Below are 21,965 nucleotides of genomic sequence, written 5' to 3' on the forward strand. Positions count from 1 at the left end.
GCCCGTGAATTATTTGTTTTTCAAAAATGAGTGATTTATAATTCAACATGTATTCCTTGCTCCCCACCCCTCCCTTCTCTCATTGCAGCCCTGATGAACTACAGACTCAGACCACGCACTAGAAATAGAACCAAGCAGACTGACCACACTGAGAGACACTGGCCAAGCTGAGAGACACTGGCCACACTGAGGACGACCCTGCTTGTGTCTGTGCTTCTCGAATACAAAACTGCCCGGGCCAACTACTTCTCAAAACTGATTTTCATTAGTGGGGGTGCCAAGTGTGCATGCGGAATCTTTTCAGTTTTAATAGCGTCTTGTCAATGTTAGTACATTCTGTATTGCTTATTAAATGTGTGTATGTGTGTGTGTGTATATATATGTATATGAAGTATGTAGTAAATTGCAACACAAGCACATTAATAGATTTTAATAGAAATAAGTAAGAACCCCCCCCATATAAATTCTACTGGCCAGGCACAGGTGAGCTCAGAGGGCTGCAGGGCTGACCTTTGTTTCCAGGGACCAGTCAAATCGCTCACAGGACTACTGTGTATGCTTTAAACTGCATGACATTTTTATTACAAAAAAAGATCAATGAGTATATTAGTTTAATTAGGTTCAATGTCACTACCTTAGATTGAGGTGTTTAAAAACTTTTATTCTATAAAGATGCTATTTTGCACCTGAATAAAAGTTAATAAGTTGTGTGTATGGTGTCTCTTAAGCTGAGGGAACACAAAGCAACTTTGTGGCACATCTGGGGAGACTTGGGGTTTGATGCAGCAAAGTTGCCTCAAACTAGGTCTCCCGGTGGTCTCCTGGAACCAGCTTTCAAGACACTGTTTTACTTCTGATTGCTCAAACCATGCAAAGTGATTCAAGTTATAATAAGACACATCTTACACATGATGTACTGACTTATTATAAATCACAAAACTGTATTAATAAGTGCTGTATTGCATGAACTGTGCTGTATGTTCTATGCACAGAAGCACATCTATACATGACAAGAGGCAGTGGAATTTGAACACATATGAGCACTTTATAATAAGGTCTAGTAATAAACACTTTATTAACTCTTTATAGATGATGAATACATAGTATATAAACTATGAACAAACAGGTTATAAATATTTATAAAGCACCTTATTAGGGCCATTATTAATGCTTTATTATTATTATTTATTTATTAGCAGACACCCTTATCCAGGGTGACTTACAGCTGTTACAAAATATCACAATACAAAGTATCACATTACAAAATATCACATTATACAATATCACATTACAGAACTTTACAGATAAGAGCAGTTAAAGAGTACAGTAAAATCAGTAGAAAATAAGATCAAACTCAAATAAGAGCAAAATAAAAAATACAGTAAATAATTACATGATTACCACTACTTGCATCAGCTTGTACTTGCACTGACCTGCTCCATACTTTGCCGTATTCTACTACTGCTCTTAATTATAACTATTTCCTGTATCTTGTACTTGATTTTACTCTTATAGGTATCTGTATTGACATTTTCTGTAATTGCTCTTATTTGAAATCGTTCTTATCCATTTTACCATACTTACTTTATAAGGTCCAGTAATAAACACTTTATTAACCATCTATTAATGATTAATAGATGCTACATAAATATGAAAGAGCAAGCTATAAATACCTATAAAGCCATTTATAAATGAGGTTATTAAGGACAGATCAGTGAAGGGAGCTGAGATTATTCAAGCACATTATAAATGTCATTGTTATATTGTCATATTCATAGCTTGCTCTTTCATATTTATGTAACATATATTAATCATTTATAAATGGTTAATAAAGTATTTATTAGTGGACCTTATAACGCATGAATAATGGCACTAATAAGGTGCTTTATAAATATGTATATCCTGTTTGTTCATAATTTATATACTCTGTATGCATCAACTATAAAGAGTTTATTACTGGACCTTATTATAAAGTCCTACCAATATGGGATGTAAATTCTACTTATGTACATTTTCCTTTGCGTTTGGTTCAAAATTAAAATGGAGATTATTTGAAGTCTAGAGCTCATGTAATGGTACACAGTTCCGCAGTCTATAACACTTGTACACTTTCAGTCAGTGCTCCTTCTAACTCAGAAAACAGTCCATTCAAAGGAGAACAGTGCTCTCTGTTGCCCAGTGGACGGAAGTACACAAGATGTTGAAAAGAGCTCCAGAGATCTAACTCGGAAAACACTTCAAATTAAGAGTCCAAAATAAGCAATTCACAATATAAATGGAGCTGCATTACCATTAACTAACCTAACACCCAGAGGAAAAACATTTATGGCACAAGCTGTTATTGCTCTGACGCTGAAATATCACTGAATTCCCTTTTAAACCACAGAGGGGAAATTCTACTTGCTAAGACGAAGGGCAGGCTGCACTCTTGTAGTGGAGATGTGGAACTGAAATACACTATAGATATAGATATATATATTTCTATACAGGAGAGCTTGACTTGGCAGAACAGACGATGGCTTCCTCCTCCTGAGCTCTAAGAATTGCGAGGAGGAACAATGCAAGAGAGAGAGAGAGGGGGTTGCCAGAAAGCAGCTGGTTTGTGTTATCTGCTGCCTGGCGTTTTGAAGAGCATGGCTAATCACAGAGCTCTCATGTTATTAATTAACAAGTGGAAAATGCGAAGGCATGTTTAAGATGAGTTCATATATTAAAGCAAATTGGCCTTTTCTCACAGTAATGGATTATTTTTTCTTTTGCCTCCCCAGTCAAACATTTTCCAGTTTTTTGTTGTACACATGTATTATTGGCAACATATGAAAGGTCCTATAATAATAATAATAATAATAATAATAATAATAATAATAATGTCAATTCAGGTAACTCAGCGCTAGGGATCTGAGAGCCATCAAATACAATATAGTATAGAGTACTGGGGATCTAAGATCCAGAAACATTATTGCGTTGGGATGCATGACATGAAATTAACTGTAGACCTGTCTGTTTTATTGTACAGTATTGTATTGTACAGCATAGCTCTTAAAAGTCTGTAATACAGAATACAGGCGATATCAGTATTAGGGGTCTTATCTGAGACCCAGCAAGTCCATATGGGGTATTCAGTTCATTCTGTTAAAGACAACCCTGGCAAAGCGCCACTTGCCCTGGCTGATACCTGCGGCAGGGGCAGAGTCTCTTGTGGGAGTTATCTGACCCTGCACAGCTGAAGAGCAGCCATTCTCTCTGCAGGGAGCAACGCCGGGCCCTTTCATTGTAAGCTGGAAACAAATGGTTCACCTCCACAGAGGTACTGCTGCAGTTCAAGCCTAGGCTGAAACAAAAGCACTGTCAGAAACCATCACACAGGCAATCAGGAGCAGGCTATCGCTCCCTCCACTGAAACAGGCTCAAAGAACATCTACAAGTGAATGGAACCTAACCAAGGAGTCAGATTCTAGGTTTGTTTCATTATTGCTATAAGCCTCCAAATCGTACAGGGGTGTAGCGTTCTGGGCTTCTACAGTCTAGAATAGGATTTGTGTCTGGGTTATAATATGCTATTTCTATGTTAATTTATTTGTTTTTTAATTTGAAATCCTTTTTTGGAGCAAAATGTTGCTATTATACTGGGTAAACTGATATTAGACTGGAGAAATGGAAATCTTTTATTTTATTTTATTGGTTTAGCGAAAGGGAAATGGTTACTTTTATAATCTATTGATAAGATTAGTGTAAGGAAATAGGAAAGATGTTTCAGGACTACATTTGTTACAATGATTTAGATTAATATTCTGTAGATACTGCTGGAGCCACTGGAGCCTGTTTCAGTGGATAAATCAGTGGCCCATCGGGTCACTATCCTATGGGAGCTTTAAAATCTTAAATCTTAGCCCTATTACTGCTTAGTTTAAAAGATTGGTATGAAAAAACAATGTTAAAATCAGTTTGTACTTATCAGTAATGCTAATATTTAAAGATGTTTAAAGGTCCTTCAGTGTTTTTTTATTCTTTTGTTTAGGACGAGCAGGTATTTCAAAGACAACGTTATATTAAATCACTTCACTTTTGTAGTTCAGTCTCACTCCAATTAAACAGACACCTCCAGGAAGCACAGGTCATTTAGTTAAGGGTTACAATCCGTCAAACTCTCAATTCTATCGTTTTCACGCTCTCAGATGCGATTATTATGACATTACGAGGGCCTTCTGTATGAGCATGTACCAGTTTATCCATGGCGTTCAAATATTTGCATATCCTGATTAAAAGAATAAGAAAACTGATTCTTTGGTTGGCCCTCCTGTACACATTAAACAGCACTCTCATGACTGGGTTGCTTCCCTGGATGAAGGCTGTAACACCGCTGAACTGACCTGGAGAAGGTGTCTGGCTTGTTGAGGAGCTGGAAGTGGGCCGGCTCGCAGACCAGAGCAGCCTGGAGACACACTGCAGTGCAGGACTCCCCGAGAGAGCCCAGCCTGGCTAGCAGGGTGTTCTCAGGGGGCCAGGGCTGGGGAGTGAGGCTGCAGAAATCCTGCAGACACACCGACAGAGAGACACAAACATTGTAATAAACCTCTCACTACTAGCATAGTCCATCATGTAAAGAGCAAGTAGCTTCAATGTGTGTGTATATATATATATATATAAACACTCAATGACAAAGGAAACTAAATAAGAATGACAAACGTTTCAAGTTATAAGTCTTTTTCAATGTTTAACATTATTTAAAAGTGGAATCAGATAACCTGGAAATGTAACTTGTGTAACTGTGATGGCATGGTCCCTGCTTGTGTAACTGTGATTGAATTGTCCCTGCTTGTGTAACTGTGATTGAACTGTCCCTGCTTGTGTAACTGTGTGTAAAAAGAGGCTGAAGGCCAGTAGTGGAAGAAGGCCTACCTGATGAGAAATGTAGGTAAAGACTCTCTCAAGCATTCCCTCCCTGGTGAATTCATAGGGAGTGAAGGGTCTCACCTGTACAACGAGAACACACACATACACAATTGTAACAGAGCAAAACAACTGGTAATTTTACTAAACCAGAACCAACTTACTGCTGCCTTGTTTCCAGTGCCTGGCGCTAGAGTTTCGGATCCCACAGCTAGCCGCCAAAATCAAATGAGCGTTTCCAAACCTGGCCAACATCGGAAATTCTTGCAGTGCGTCAAAGGTCACACGGGGAATTGTGGGATCGTATTGTTTTTTAAAGAAACCAGTGGTGTCCTGGCTACGTGAAGACGCTCTTCCTTTGTAGCCAGTTTGGATGCATCGAGTATGAGATAGATAACCTGAGCAGATGGCCTCGCTCAACCTGTTTTTTTGTAGTGGGTAACCATATCTGGGATCATCAGGCTGTGAAATTAATCAATTTAAATCCCCTTAAAGTGATTGTAGCTAACAGAATAGTTCAGCTTTCCCCAGCATTCACACCCATTCACTATGCAGGTCTGAAATGTGCAGTCATGTATTTTCATAGCAAAACAATAACGGATGCTGTCTTGCTGAGAGATGAGAAGTCACTGACCTGGCTGTGCAGGATTGTTCTCACAGCTTCCTGGACTTCAGTGGAGTTGCTCATGTCAACAGTCCACACATAGGGTTTACCTATGAAGTCTTCAGCATAGGGATGCTGGGAGCGAACCTGTGATGCACAAGTGAAGAGCAGGGTGTCAAGGTGGGCTATAGCCCAGGTTCTTTTTACCTGTGTCTTTTCTTAAAGTGATGCAGGACTACAACTGCCAGAATCCATAGCGAATTGAGTGGAAAAGAAAAAACGTGAAAATTAGAGCTATCTACGAGACCTCTCATCATTGGCATATTAGGAGACACAGTAAAAAAGCACTGCAGATTGTTAATGGAAAGAAATCTCTCCCTCTTTCTGAATACCTGTCTCGTGGTGGGTTTCCCCCGGTAAAAGGCGCTGTTCTGGGGTGTGTGTGCGGGGTCGAAGCGGGGCTGCAGAAACACGCAACCCAACGCAATGGCCTCCAGAGGGGCAGGACCCTCATAGGGGAACCCCAGTCCTATAAACAGCTGGAAAACATCTGGAATGTACTTACTTGTTAAACGAGTATCACAGTTGTTAAACAAGTGTCACATTTCACTTTAAATCATGTTAGCCCTGTTTTTTACAACAATGTTGTGTGTCCAATTATGTTCCCTCACCACGGCAACACCCCTCCACATCTCAGGAGAACTGTGGGCATCCTCCAATCCCACTGCTAACCCAATTGCCTCTTTACACCCAGGACTCTATCAGATGTGAGCTACCAGCCTCTGGAGGAAACGGTCAGCCTTGCAGGTGTCCACTTGAGATTACTGGATGCCTAGTCCATTGTAGTGCGGTGATGAGAAACGTTCTCTCCCAATTTTGCCTCCCTAACCCTCGGGAGTGTCAGAGCTAATGCAACACTCCCTGTGGAATCTCCAGGAAAGACCAGCAACTCACAGCAACAACTCAAACATCACCCTGCACACTGCACTGTCATTCCTTTATCTGTGACACAAGCAAATTATTCACCTCCTTGCCTGGATACACCTGCAGTCTTCATTTTGTGTTGTTATGACTGATTCGTCTTTGGTAGTGTCATTTGGAAACCCTTCTATTTCCACACTAACTTGGACTATAGAGGAGATATAAGAGTTATAGGCATGGTTCAGAATGCACCCCTACCTTGGCTCTCTTAAGCAACTCCAGTAGCTGATCCTGGGACAGCAGTCCATGGTTCAACACATAGCCAGGGATACGAGTGGGGCTTCCTGTCTCCTGGTATACTGTCCCATGGAGCTTCATCACCTGGCTGATTGCTTCCAGGTAGCTCTCCTTTCCCTGCCACAAGAGGGGATAAGAAGAGAATGAGATATCATGGGCTGGGTATTCCACTTTCTCTTATTAAGTTTTGTTGAAAATGCCCATGTAATTAAATATCCCAGGAGACCATGCAGATAACAAAAAAAAATAACAATAATATTGTGTTTTCCAGGTATAGAGTTAATGTTCTGATGTCTTCAAGAACTCATTGACCAGGGTTTAGAACAAGAGAGGTCATTCCAGGCTAAAGCTATTCTTTGTTTAAAAGTGAAAGGATAGGTATCCTGTGCCATTGTCATGAACACTAAACTCCAATATTTAGAGAGAAATAGTTTCTCATTACTTGCCACATGTAGTCCTGTTTCCCGTAGACAACAGCCAAGTTGGGTTCCTTGTGCTCCTGTATGTCTTCCTCTAAGCCCTGGCCCAGCTCTTCAGAGACGAAGCCCATGAAGGAGTTGTCAGGGGTGTGGGCTACAAGACAAACAGCACACACACACTGTTCACCAGATAGAGTGACAGCATTTGACAAGGGAAACATCTCTGGAGTCTGTTACCCTAAACAGACAACATCGTGAAAATGAATAGGAACCGACTTAACTGTGGAAATCGTATCCAGCAGGGACTATATTGTGCTGTATCAAGCACTGTAGGTTTTAATATGACACCCTGAGAAATCACAGGGAAACTCCTGCATGCACTTTCGCAAGACATGATCTGTACAGTCCTGCAAATACACAGTGCTGTCTCCGTCCTTTATACTGTTAAATCGATTTTTCAGCACAAATGGGAATGATAGTGCGTTCTGAACCTCTGTTACAATAAAACAGAATATTGCACCATGAACCAGGGGGGAGAACTGAAGCCAAAATACAGTAATCTGCCACATGAACCGGGGGGGGGGGGGGGGGTGCTAATAAGAGGTAACAACACAAGTTAGTGCTCCTTTAAGACAGCGCCTCACTTTATGTTTATTCTGTGACTATACCCAGGCCTCCCTTGTCCCCCTTAATTAAATTATTTCAAACGCTGCAAAAACAGTGAGGTGATAGAGATATGTATTTATTTAACAAGAAAAACAGGATGGCTGGAAAGTGGGAGTGGAGAGAGGGAGAGAGTGAGGGTGGACGAGGGTTCTGCCAAGTCTTAAGTAAAAACAACTTGTTTTGAAATATAAAAAGTAAGCCACTCCAAAGAAAAACTTTTTTTTAATTTTTTTAAATAGTACTATATCACCTCACCACAAGAGCATTAACAAGGAACTGGGTCTCAGACACATTTAAACAAGAACTGTCAGTTCAATACAGCCAGCGGCACTGACATACTGCAGAGCACCTGGAGTATAGTAACATCCCATCTCTCACACTAATAGACTGACTGACTTCATTTTATGCAGCCATTGTGTTGTGTAATTACGGTACCTATAGCTGGCAACATTGACACTGGTTATTTTTACCGTTTTGCCCGAAATGTTATAGATGATTTGAACAGTGGTTCTCAAACTGAGGTCCAGGGTCCACAAAGGTTGCCCAGGGAGTCCCCGAGAAAAGTTTAAGATCCTCTGGGTTAGAATACTGTGTTCAGTTCTGATTCCTCAGGCCCCTCATACTCACGGAACATAGTCATGTACTGCCGAGGCTGCAGCTCCCAGCTACCCCAGGCTGTTCTGTAACCATGGAGTCGAGAGTACTCCCCCTGGTTGAAGGCTGGTTCTGTGCCAAAGGAGTCTAGAACCCGGAACCGACACCTAGAACCAGAAACAGGGGGCTGGAGGGTTAAAGAGAATGAACCAAAACTTATTTTCCTGTGGATGAGGGGGGTGAGCGGTGGCTGGGGGTTGCTAATGTAATGGGGGAGGGGCTGAAATTGGATAAAACTTGATTATGTAATACTTGAAGATCCCTGTAGGCTGGGCATTAGCCTTCATTACCACATTGATAAACAATACAAAAATCACAGCACAAAAAATCACCGCAAACACCTCCAACAAACCAAGGATTTCTGGTTCCTAATTAGTATCAATACCTAACTGGTCTAACCTGCTGTGATTGCTGGCAGGGATAGAGTTAGCCCCATCGCTGCCAACCTTACATTCCCACACCCACACTATATACATAAAGGGCTTTCACCCTGTCACAGTCCCCTTATTAATGAACATTTAAAACACGTCTAGAATCTGCCCTGTTAACCCTCTAGTAGGGGGTACGGTGGCTAACAAACAGCCTCTTCTTGTTCTCTTATATTCCTGCGTTCTTATGAAGTCCACAGGTCTAGTGCATACAGTTCTGTACTCCCTCACCACACAGTGCAGTTAAAGTTAAAACATCAGTCCAAGTACTTAATAAGTCCCAATTTTTTAAACTGAGAAAGACGTGTTTAAAGCTTCTAACTATCTGTGATGGTAATAGGAGTATACAGATTGCTTCTTACCATAACCTTTGCTGTACTCTGACAGATATAGAGACAGGGAGAGTAAAACAGGCAGACAGACTGTGTGTTTGTAGAGCCCCTGCTCCTCACCTGTATTGGTTGAAGGAGAGGCCCATGCAAGCCTGCAGCTGAGCCAGGCCGTGGTAGTCTGTGTAGAGCAGGTCAAAGGGCAGCGGGACCTGAATGGGACAGCTTCCCTTCCCTGGAGGAGCCCCAATCACTCTGAACAACACAAGAGAGAAGCAAGCCATTCAAACGGCAGGTACTGTGACACTAGAAGCTCTTTAAAAGTGGTTCTACTTGTTTGCTAAAACATAGTTTTCTTTCAATACTGCACATTTCGGACAGACAGCCCGGCATGGCTTAGAGGAGCCTGTTTGTTTTTCCACTGCGGAGCCTGAGCTGTCCAATCAACGTGCCGAGTTGCATGTAGATCATGCAGTATTAAGAGGCGCTGCATTTGACTTGAGAATGGCAGGCCCAGAGGTTATGCTTGTGTTTTTCTTTTTGTTCTTCATATATCACTGAATGCAACTGAAATGCAATGGCGGGCTGATTGAGCAAAGAGGAGAAAAATGCTTCTCGGAGAGAGCAGTAATTTGGATCTGATGAGCAAGATTCTCGGCCTTCAGGGCTGCAAAGTAATGACGAAAATCATGAATCTGGCCCCTGGTCCTGCTCGGCTCTGAGCCGGATTCAGATGTACTGTGGGGCCAGTTTGGTTCTTGCTCAGCTCAATACATAGCCAGTGCAAAACCACCCATACCGTGATGGTCTGGTCCCCTCACGGCTCAGAAGTGCCAGAGGAAATGGGGTGTTTGGTCGAGTTTGCATAGTTTCTGGCAGCCAACAAGAACTGAAGAGCAGCTCTTGAACCTATAGCATCGTAACACAAAAGTAAAAAAACACAATATTTAACTGCAGCCACTCCTAATGATTGAGAACATTACAGTATGAAAAGGAATCTCACAGCCCTGGCTGAAACATTGCTCTGTTGTAGCCTGGTTTCTTCTAGTATTGTTGAATGCAGTGTGGTATAGTCACTGCTGTTACCTGTGCAGTTCTGGCAGTGTGGTTGAGAAGGTCACTTTATGTCCCAGGATGAAGAGAGCTGTGGCCACGTCTGACCACTGCACCAGCTCTCCCAATGGACCACCCCTCTCCGCCAGCTCCCCGAATCGCTCGCCAGCGCCCCCTGCCAGCACTCCTGGGTGCAGCAGCACCTGGGAGGAAATACAGGGCATGGTCACCGCTTACTTTCTCAATGGCTGCTGGATGCCAGGCTTATTGCAGCTGTTTTGGTGCCATAAAAACCAAACCGTGATGTCCTTCACACTGCATATCTCCTGAACTAAGAAAGTCATGGAGGTCAGTGGTATACAGTTAACCTGTAATGATTGTGGGGAACCTCTGACCTCCAGGTCAAGATCATGGAGTGCAGATCCTCTGCGTAACACATAGGTATGAACTCGTTCCTATTTATTTTCAAGGAAAGCATTGAGATGGGTTAACTCTCTCTCTTGCCTATCTGTCTGCCGACACTGTGCCTGGCTGTATCCCATTGTCCCTCAACCCTCCTAAAAATAGAACTGCATGTGTAAAAGCCACCCCACCTTTAGCTGTGCCTGTGGTTTGTGGTGCAGTTTCTCACGGATTCTCTCTCCAGCCCGTGCCCATCTCCCTGCCAGTCTCTCAATCCGCGACTGCATGAACCTCACTGCAGGACCCCGGCCGGTGCCAATGATCTCCAAGAGGGGGGTTAGGTCTGCCCTTATCACTGCCTGAAAAAAATAAAAGATCACTAGTATTCACATCATTCAAAAATGTCATTTCATTATTTTGTTGTTTTGAAGGTATCGATGAATAGCATTCACAAACTACTCTGTAACTTTCTTTCTCAAAGCATAGATCTATTAAAACCACTACCTTCTAGCATTTTTCTCAGCTGAATTCAGAGAACTACTGTCCTTAAATATAGCACCACATCTGCTTAGCAACACGGCATCATTTAGAAAGGTGTGATTCGCCCGGTCATTCTGTCGTTTGATTTGAATGCAAGATGGGGATCTGAAATGTATTCACTCTGTAGTGTTGACTATGAAAAGTCAGGCAAGGCTAGCACTTGTAACTAAAGTTGTCTGAGTTATTTAGCCACATTCTGTATGCGGTGTAAAAATAACTGCAACATTTGTGTACGTAGAACATGTGTAAGCCATTAATGTCTATAGTGTCTGGAAAAGAAAATATTGTACTTGAAATAAATTAACTTTTGCTGTTCCGTTACAACTGAATAAACACTCACACTAACATCTATATTTGGCAAGCACATTTTGACCACTATTAGGCCAAATTCTAACCATTTAACACTGTAAACTCGAAACCACTAACTACTGCAAATAGACCTTACTGACTTTATATAGTATAAGCACTATATTGTAGTGTAGACTAGACCTATAGCTTAAAATCATAGATAATCCAAGCACACAAATAAAACCATGTTACAATTACATTGGAATGGCGACAATGTTGGCAGCAAGGCTTTTTCTCACCAGCGGGAATTTACACTGGAAACTGTGTAATGTGAGAATAATTTGTTTTCAACATTGTCTGAACATGGTGTAACAATTCTTAATGCTGGGGTGTCTCTGTACGTGTCAGGCAGGGGCTTGCTGGAACTCACTGCTGCCCTCTGCCTGCAAGAGCAAATTACACTTTAACCCTTTCACTGCCAAACTGTTATGCAATTAACAGGTTTAACATGGCGTTAAAAGGTGCGTGTTTTTATTACAGAATTTTGTGAGCTCCTAAAAAAAACAAACATGGAAAACCATACATTTTACATACCTTCTCCTGAAGTAGGCTGGTCTTTATCTTACTGGACCTGACAACCCCAACTATTGTCTCTTTCGGGGCATTCTCTTTTTTAAATAGTTTTATTATTGTACTGACAATGAAATACCCGAGCAGAGTTTTTGAAGGAGGCTTACCTCTTCCTTGCCCTCCTTGGGATGTGTCTTGTCTGGTCCCTGGCTGATATTTCTCCCTGGCAGGCTAGGACAGAAGTCCTCTCTGTCGCTCAGGTAGGCTAGGATAGAGCAGGCTCCACCGTCCACTCCATAATGAGCGTAGCAGGGGTCCGAGCGCCAGTGAGCTTGCAGGAACTGCATGGGGGATGGGGAAGGTGGGCTGTGTGTATCAGATGTCAACTATGTTGTGGACTTTAGCCTTGTTTCCAACTGCCACTGATACTGACTTGAAAGCGATTTGAAATCAGACTTGTTTATTTCCATCAGCAGCAGATTGAAAGCACATTTCAAGTGGGACTCTGTCCGCCCCAGTTAGGGCTACAGGCAGTCAGAACTCTCGTGCCAAATGTTGGAGACTGGTGAATCAATTTAAAAATACAAATTATAAAAAAAAAAAAAATGATGCATGCAATTGATATTTGAGTCTGGCGTAATGTCCAGTTGAAGATTGGATTGCAGCTGATAGTTAAAACAATTCCCTCTTACCTCGACTTTCCCTGCACAGAGAGGGAAGGCTGGATCATTTGGGATCTTGCAAACCTCACTGTCCGGCATGCCTTTAAAAACACAGGGAACCCTGATCATTAAGATGTTCATAAGACTGAAATGCCTGTAACTCTGAAACATGTATGATGTATGTGCAATGCATTCATAAAATGTGTAAATCTTTAACATGAGAAATAATGATAAACAATACAAATAAATTAGACAGGATAGAGTAGCTCTATAGTACCCAGAAGCCCTTTTTCCGTTATTTAACAGGTTTCATGGCTTTCCAGTCAAGAACCACAGTCAAGCCCATGCTCTAGAAGGTGAGTGGTTTATTATGGTATTTTGTGAGCCCATGAAAAAAAAAACATATTGAAAAAGATTGAAAAGACTAGTTATCTCGTAAAGTCTGGTGTTCTTAACTTTGAGGTTCTACTGTCAATGAAAAATCTCTATACAAAGTTTGAGAAAGAAATAGTTCTGAGAGAGAGCTTCAACAGCCCTGTTACTCCCAATCCCCTGGCTGCTTTTCTGGGATCACGGCTTTGGGATTTGAACAGGAATAGCTGGAACCCCCTCACTCTCATTTGCTCCAGGTCGGATAGCCAAGCCAAACAATTCCCTGCACAAAAAAACACTGGCGAGGAATTGCTGACACCCTCCCTCTCTCTCAAAACACAGAAACTGGAGAATGTGACAGAAAGCAAAACTGCACAGATCCTGCATACAGGGGCTGCAATGCAACCTGATAAACTGAGGTCATGATTTGAGTAGGAGGGTTGCTTGCGAATCACTCAGAACTGGGTTTTTAAAGATATTTTATGAACGAGAGGAGGCCATTCGGCCCATCACTGCTCGTCCGGTTCCTAGTAGCTGATTGATCTCAAAACTTTGTCATGTTGAGTCTTAAAGGATCCCAGTGATTCAACATCATAAAATGGCTAGGTAATCCATTCCATGCCCTCCCCACTCTCTGTGTGAAGAACTGTCTCTGTCCTAAGTCTATCTCTTATAATTTCCACGGTGTCCTTTGGTCTTGGTATTGGTTAACGTCTTTCAAGTTTTCAGACTAAGAGGTTCCCCTGTAATTCTTATGTGTTCTATTCTATATGTGGGCCTGGGGTGAGTCTGGCTGCTCGTACATACTTATCCAAGTGACATGAAACTTGGGATTAACTTTATTGACAATTCAGCCATTAGTCTTTATGTCCCACAAGTTTTTTGCTCCTACTGTAGCTGGAAAACTGCTTATGAAACTGGGATAAACATTTCATTGCCAATTTCTATGATCTACTATTCTGTGCATACTGTTGATATCTGCCCTGTTTATCAACATCTTCATTTTGAATTTACAGCTATGCCGGGGATACTTGTTTCCTAATAACATTACTGCTATTGATTATGTGTATTTAAACCCTCGATCATGATCGTGTTACATTATGCAGTGCAGGTTAGCTGCTGACTGATTCAGTGAAGATGCTGGCGGTGTTACCTGTGAGTGGGGTGCGGTGAGGTGTGTCTCCCCCAGCTAGGCTCCTCTTTAGCAGGGTATCCAACTTCTCCCACACCATCGCCAGGTCCTTCTGCACACTGTGCATGGAGCTCTCATGGTCCTTCTGGAGTCTGTAGGTGCCAGACACACCAGGTTTCCATCAACCATAAGGAACACTGGTTTCAATAGCAAGTGCTTTCATTTCGTGGAAAATGTTGACATAAATTATCAACATTGTGTTGTGATGTGATGTCAACACATTGCACAATTAGAAGGTTTCTGAAATAATGTTCATTTAATTAGTATAACTACTGTCTATGCCTTTTCGTTTTCCAGACTTTATTTTCACAATGACTTTGGCGAAGTCCATTTAACCTGTCACCACCATATAGATAAACACCCTGTGCGACAGGAATTAGAGCCCCACCATAAAACATTAGCTGCACACAAAACTTGTTATGGGTATGAAATATCAACGTTACCCTAATTAATGTGTTGTTCTTGTTATTTAGATTCACTTTTAATTGACTGTTTCAGTCATCACAACACAACACCTAAGTGGATATAAGAAATATATCAGTAAGAAATACCACATGACACAAATGTGTTACGTCTAACATCCCCTGGGGGATGAGTGTTCCAGGGGGACAGGTTAATGGTTACACTGTGGTGTACCAGCTGTAGTTGGAGCAAAGACGTGTTTGAGAGCTCTATCGAGCTGTGTATAGGCAATTGTATTTTTAAACATAATCCCAATTGTTGTTGATATATTTTTAAATAAATCAATTGGAGAATACATTTCTTAACTTCTCCTCAGGAGTGACAGGAGAGAGAGAATTTCTCCTATAATTATTGCAGTGCAGCCGGATCAGGGTCCCTCCTGCAGCAAAGCTTGGGCACTGATTGACACGACAGGCATATTGTGGGAACAGAAATCCACCAGCACTGCTGTTGTAGGGAACATGATCTGGGTACACAGCAATGTTTCTAGGAGAAATTCTTCTCGATATGGACCTGCCCCAAGTTCACTCTAACGCTGCACCTTTGAACTAGTTCATATTTAACAGCCTATATAAGAAGCCACAAATGACAAGTTAATTGAGATTCTGTTGTATTATTCTGAAAAGGCACTCTAAGAGCTATTCTTTCTCAATGTGTATCTTACATCTGGAGAGTCTCAGCCAGGCTGTCCAGTCTGTCCGGAATGTTATCTCTCTTGAGGGCCTGGATCTGGGAAGAGAGAGTCTCCAGTCGAAGGGCCAGCTTCCTCACACCGTACTGGGGAAGAGCTGTGTGGATAAGGGGGAGGAGGTTTTCTGCTATTCTTACCAGACATATAGTCATACTGGAGCAAATTCCACATTAAAGAGATTTTTGCCTAGCTCACCCAAAAAAAGTTGTTATCTGCACAGGTTTGTAAAAAAAAAATCTCAGAAAGCTCTTTCTTTTGAAACATGTCAGCTCAAATAAAAAAAATAAGACTAATAAAATCCTAATCTAACCAAACGAAGGCCCGCAAGAAATGACACCTATATATTTTAAAATGTTTAAGCTGTGTGTTGTTGAAATGTAATCCTCATTAAAAGGCTATAAATAAGGTAGAAATTACGGAAAATGACGGGTGTCTTTACAAACCACAGAATCTGATACTGGTGATTTGGGAGCCCAATTACTACAAAATAGGTTCGGTGAAACTATAAAGCATGGCATGTTTTCCAGACTCCAAAGTGGCAGTCTATGAAATGCAAGCGCTCTCTGTGTTATCTTTGGATGCTTCAGTTCCCTGGCAGGGAAGCTTGACTTTATGACATCACCATCGTCCCTGGGTTCATTGGTTGGCCAAAAGATGATGTCAACCCTGACAGCCTTGGTGGTTGCTTCGCGATGGAGGATGTAAAGAGGACATCTGAAATATCACACTTATCTTAACTACAGTATTCTTGTTGTTGTTTTGAACCACTCTGTAAATCATTTTCTGTTTTAGTCATCGCATCCTGGTGGATTTTTTAAACTCTGAAGCTGAAAGCACCTCTTTGGCCTCAACAGAGCTCCCAAACATATCTTCTCACTTACAACACCCGGTTCACCAGCGTGTAACCATTAAACTGTCCCCCTGCAACACTCGGGCAGAACGTTACAGGAGGGACAGCAGTACATAAGAGAGAGGACGTGTTTAGGCCTGGTCACACGGGGAACTTTTGTTGACAGCAACAAGAGGAACAACGTAATGCAACCCAATCATAATGCATAATGGACGAATTGCTGTCGACGAAAGTCGCCTGTGTGACCAGGCCTTTACAGAGCTCTACTGAGACCACATGAGTACTTTAAACTGTAAAAAAAAAATTCACCAGTACGTGATAACTGAAACAGAAAACGATACACAGTACAATTTGAATCTAAACAAGAATACATTCGTATAGATGACAGTAATACATTTTACCCAGATTCATGCCACTTTTCCATATGCCACTCGGACTGATTTGAAACCGATTTGAAATCAGACTTGCTTACGTCCATCAGCAGGAGATCTGGGATTGAATCGATTTCAATTGGGACTCCCCAGTTAGAAGCTCAATCTCTCCAAGTCACACTGATGGTAGAAGTTACCTAAAGAGCTTCTAATGCAAAGGATGTGACAGGCGGGTTTTAAATCCCAAGACTGCAGAAAAAAAAAAATATGAAAGGTGATCTTTGTCTTTTGAGTACTGTCAGATTGGACTGGTTGCAGCCCCGGTTTGACATTGGAAGAAGACAAGATTGAGTTTTACAGACTGCTTTCATGATGCAGTGTGTGGAAATGTGGCATAATAATACGTGGTGGTGCCTGAAGCCATCCTATCCCCTACCCCCAGGGGGATCATGCTGTGTATAAGCCCCTCCTCTTTGCCCAGCACCCATCACAACACTTGACTTCATCGTGGGGTATTTTTGCAGCTGGAGTTTTTGTTTCCCTTCAGCCAAAGAAAAGCGCATATGCAAAAAATAAAAAAAACTTTATGCCGAACTGGGGAACAGTAAGGAAATGAAATGGGATTTGGTTTCCTGTGGTATTTCTGCAGGAGCGGGACGATGACACAACGCCTCACACAGGTGCTGTGGGCAGAGGGCCAGCTCCCCTCCCCCTCCCCTCCACACAGGAGCTGCTCCACAGACCACTGGGAATAGGACTCAAATCCAGGGTCTAAAAGTCAAGATGCTGTGTTTTAAGCTGTACTTTTATTTAGCTTATTTACTGTATAACCACTGTTCTTTTTGTTAAAGGTCAGATTATATAAAGTTATTTATATTATTAAAGTGATTGTAGCTCATCCATTCAGTATATAGGTCTCATATGTGTAGTCTTTTAAGAAACCTAAGTTTTAACTTGTATCTTCATTTTAAAACTATGTTAAAAAAATCTGTTTATAAGGGTGGGTACCATGACCTACAATCACCATATGGCCCTATATAAAATGTGTAACGCACAGACAGACAGATTCCACCATACATGATTCATTTACTTATTCTGAGGAAGGACATTAAGCTGCTTGTCAGTAAAACAAAAATCATTTAAAAGCATTATATTAAACTATTTCCTGTGGAAGTTGATTTTCAGTGATTTCCATTGATGTGCTGTCAAACTAAATGGACATTTGAGCTCCAAAATTCAAAGGTAACATTTTCCATGAAGTGTCTCTAATTACTGTGTTTACATAGTAGTTACTTAGTAAATACACGTGTACTTACAATGTTATTATTCAACTCGACGATGTAAAAACGATGGCCAGGATATAAACTGGATTAATATGCAGCAGTCAGCTGCAAAAACGTTTACTGTTATTTATTTATGTTATTTATGTATTTACTTATGCTGTATCAACTATATTTAAACAACAAATATAAAGTCATATTTACTATCTAACCTTGCCTCTCATTATTTTTACTGACTCATATATTAAATATGTACTGCACACTCAGCTCATAGTGGAAAATGAAATGCCCCTCCAGGGTGCAATGCCCTCAGTCTGCACATTTGGGCATTATAGCACCCTATTAGTAACAGTAGTCTTCCCTCGGGTCAATAATTTTCCATTTGCTTGTCTGCTGTATGATAGCTGATTTTACCCTCGGAAGCTCTGGGTTTCCCCGGAAGCTGCTCTTCGGAACCTTCCGGAATCCACAGGTTCTGTAAGACGAGAGTCAGTGCAGACAGGAGCACACACAGCACCAGGCACACCCTAGAGACAAGGAGGGGAAGTACACTTTGAGGAACAGTAGCCAGTTACTTGAGTGACGGTTTATCAAATTCAACTGAGATCAGCCAAGTCAAACAGACGTCACATGGTACTTGTCATTTTATTTTAAAGAATCGCTAGCGCTAAACAAAACAGCCATGACTCACAATTTAAAGTTTATTAACTTTTTTCTTTTTTTTTTACTCTGGTATAAGTTATTAAACTAAGAAAGTGGATGTGCCAAGATGTTACTGGCACGCAATCTGGTTTGAGAAAATTAAATCTACTGCCAGTAGTTTATTACAATGATCTACATAACGTATCTGCCTTGCTTTATAACTAGGCTCCTTTTTGATATGTCATTTTTAGGGACACACTCATTAATCACTCATTTTTCCAGTAACATATTCATTTTGGAGCCAACTGAAGTTCTTTATTGAAACATCATGAAACTGTGTTATTGTAGTACAGGTTGCAAGACCTTTTCTACATAATGCGATCATTTTCAATTTATTCTTTGCTGCTGAGCAGAGGGGGTAGAGATTTCCAAGCTAAGGTGAATCACCGCAAATGAAACTGGTTCAATTAAGCCTGACGGTTTCCAATTGTTGTCTCTGGATTCAAGTATCACCACCCTACCCGATCAAGAAATCAACTCATAAACTGAAAGTGGTGACCTGTTCTATAATTACCAGGTTTCACAGTGTTTCAATGAAGAACCCTAGAAATCTATGACAACCTGAGTGTATATGTCAGCATGTGTTAGTTTCAGAAGCAGCGCTGTCAAAACCCAATCAAGAACATAAAACAAATTACGAAAGAGAGGAGGCCATTCGGCCCACCAATACTTGTCTGGAATTAAAGGATCTCAGTGATTCAGCATCCACAATATGGCTTGGTAACACTGTAACCCATCCCATACCCTCCCCACTGTGGAAAGAACTGCCTCTGTCCTAAGTCTATCTCCCATCATTTCCAACAGTGTCCTTTGGTCTTGCGATTGGTTGATGCCTTTTAAGATTTCAAAGATTTAGAGGTCCCCTCGGAAATCTTAGGTGTTCTATGCTAAATATGTTCATTTTCTCCGTGTTTCCTACCCTCTGTCCTAAGTTTAACTCCACTTAATTTCTGTTCCTGGTTTCTGTTTGAAATTCATGTTCTTATGTATAAGGCACAATATATTTCTACAATATCTTGTATTACATTTTTGAGTTTATCTTCTTACCTCCTGGTTCGGAATGAAATGACCATCCTCTGCCTTGTGGCTCAAAAAATGCTCCCCTTACACACTGAAACACCATAGGAGAAAATGAAATCATCTTAGGGAAATTCACGAAGGATTATTGTTGATTCCAGCAGCTAGTGTTGTGCTGGACATGCTGTTTTCTTGATGTGTAATAAAACTACAGTTGCAGTTTTATGTAAGATCCCTTAGAAGGAAGGGATATACGGCAGTCTAACTATAAAACTCCAGTCACTGCACTTTCTGTAATGTTTAATTACAATTACTGCTATTTAAAATGGACCATAATGTTTTAATGATCTTTGCAGAAAGTGACACTTTTGTGTATCTTCAAAAGTGCAAAATAAAGTTACAAATAGACTTATATACGGGTCAGAATATATTATCCGACAATAATATAAGTCAGAAGTTGGTTTTGGACAGTAATGCATGTGGGTATATAATAAAATAATGTATTTGCGCAATACATTTCTTGCAATAACGGGTTCTGTTACCATGCTAACATAGAACATATGGCAAACTCTACTGAAAAAAAATAGCCTTTTATTCTGCAATACATACAATTGTGAAAATAAATATTCAATGTAATGTTATACGCGTTCCTGTGTCATGAAACTCTCCTATCTCCCTCTCTTAATAGAAGCACAGTAGAGAAGATAAATAAAGGTGTACGTTCATCCAAACAATGACAAGCAAAAATAAGACTGTCTTTATTTGTTTTGAGTGGAAGAAACAAGGCAACAGACACTTTTGCTTTGAATCGTTTGTTAAACACTCCTTAAAACTGTCATTATTAAGTTATTAAGCTTTATGAATCAATAATGCAATTAGCTAACGTTAACCTTTTATAAACAGCACAGGCGCTGTAGTAGATTGTTGCAACCCCAATGACAATACTGCATGACAACACTTGCAGTTATGGTCGGATCGCAAACATACATAAATCAGACATTTAAAGACTGATTGGGAAGATATATTTTCTGCTTTGCAAGTGCTTGCTGGCCCCTGTTAGACGGGCACTTCATTGGACCTGCGCGCATTAGTAGGGTAACAATCCACAGAGCATGTCAAAAGACTTGGATCTCTTCCAATGTAGACCTTATAAACTAAACTGAAAATGAAACAGCAAGTCTCCTGTCCTCATGACTTAACCAGAGCCAGATTTCATAAAGAATACAGTGGAGCTGCTGTAGTTAGTGTTATGAACACCTTGCACGCTATGTACTTTGTCGTGTTAATGCTGTACGCTTTTTAAAGTGATTGTAGCTGACAAAATAGTTCCATATATTTTCTACGCCATGCACATTTATTCACTATACAGGCCTCAGATTCGACATTTTGAAAGAAATCTATGTTTTTTTTTTTGTTTAAAACTACTGAAGGTTAAAGAAATCTCTATTTGGCAGGCCTTGCTTTCAGATAGCCATGCATTTTCCAGGCCGTTCCTGGTCATCCAGGCAGACAGACTCCCAGGACAAACTATATTCACCATGTCCGGCTGATTCACGTTGGGCATGCTAAAACTAGACAAAGACAATTTCATTCAATGGGCTTGTGAGATAACACAGAGCCACCTATCCACTCTTATTGTCCAACACAGTCTCTGTCCCTTTTATTTACTTCACAAATTAACAAAAGACATAAAATACCACTTTAGTCTTACCAGCTCAGTTAAAAGCTTGCAGGCTCAGAGTTTCCATCTCCAGTCCTGCAGTCCACAGTTTATTCCCAGAATGCTGACACAAGCTGGAAAACTTTGCAAAGGCTTGTCCCTGTGGCTCTGAGGCCTGCTCCTGGGAATGTGTCCTGTGGTTGCCAGGGTAACACGATTCCCTTAAGTGAACACAATGCCGCAGCAGCAGCGGCCTACCAAAACAATGACACCGTGGAGATGGAGGAGAAAGGATTATTTAATCTCGGTTCTATCCCTAGGTTGAATAACTCTCTATAGAACCATCAAGGGAAGGCCGGCACTGTTTGTGTGCATTGTTTACATCACTAAACAGCCCACATTGAGAAATATTGGTTTGGTTTGTGAGAAGAATGTTTGTTAGATGTTCATCAGCTATTTATTTATATTCTTACTTATTTTCAAAACAGTGACACAACCTATACTTGTTTTAGTTTTGAAACAATTTTTTTTTTGCAGACATGTATTTTCAATGTAACTCTACGCTGGGTTAAAGGAATCTCTATTTCCAGGTCTTGCTCTCTGATAGTCTTGAGCTTTCTTGGTAATTTCACCTGAGGAGTGAAA

General features: G+C 41.0%; 1 protein-coding gene across 3 annotated transcripts; it reads right to left on the minus strand.

Annotated features, from left to right (window-relative positions):
* Positions 1 to 415: 415 nt before the first annotated feature.
* On the minus strand, positions 416 to 21,522 carry LOC117431519 (alpha-1,6-mannosylglycoprotein 6-beta-N-acetylglucosaminyltransferase B-like). Of its 3 annotated transcripts, none has more exons than XM_034052508.3 (18): positions 21,372 to 21,522; positions 19,691 to 19,754; positions 18,356 to 18,468; positions 15,414 to 15,537; positions 14,249 to 14,379; positions 12,754 to 12,824; positions 12,229 to 12,402; positions 10,855 to 11,022; positions 10,295 to 10,464; positions 9,332 to 9,463; positions 8,425 to 8,558; positions 7,155 to 7,285; positions 6,674 to 6,829; positions 5,887 to 6,033; positions 5,525 to 5,641; positions 4,900 to 4,974; positions 4,371 to 4,531; positions 416 to 3,331 (listed from the first exon to the last, which is right to left on the minus strand). In XM_034052508.3, exons 2-18 carry the CDS (start codon positions 19,714 to 19,716, stop codon positions 3,133 to 3,135), a joined length of 2,229 nt encoding a protein of 742 aa, XP_033908399.1. In that variant the 5' UTR covers positions 19,717 to 19,754; positions 21,372 to 21,522; the 3' UTR covers positions 416 to 3,132. The 3 variants fall into 3 exon arrangements, with proteins under 3 accessions (XP_033908399.1, XP_033908401.1, XP_033908400.1); XM_034052509.3 differs by having other exon boundaries at positions 3,134 to 3,326; XM_034052510.3 differs by lacking the exon at positions 5,887 to 6,033.
* Positions 21,523 to 21,965: the final 443 nt, after the last annotated feature.

This window comes from Acipenser ruthenus, chromosome 22 (assembly GCF_902713425.1).
Source record: "Acipenser ruthenus chromosome 22, fAciRut3.2 maternal haplotype, whole genome shotgun sequence".
Taxonomy (NCBI): domain Eukaryota; kingdom Metazoa; phylum Chordata; class Actinopteri; order Acipenseriformes; family Acipenseridae; genus Acipenser; species Acipenser ruthenus.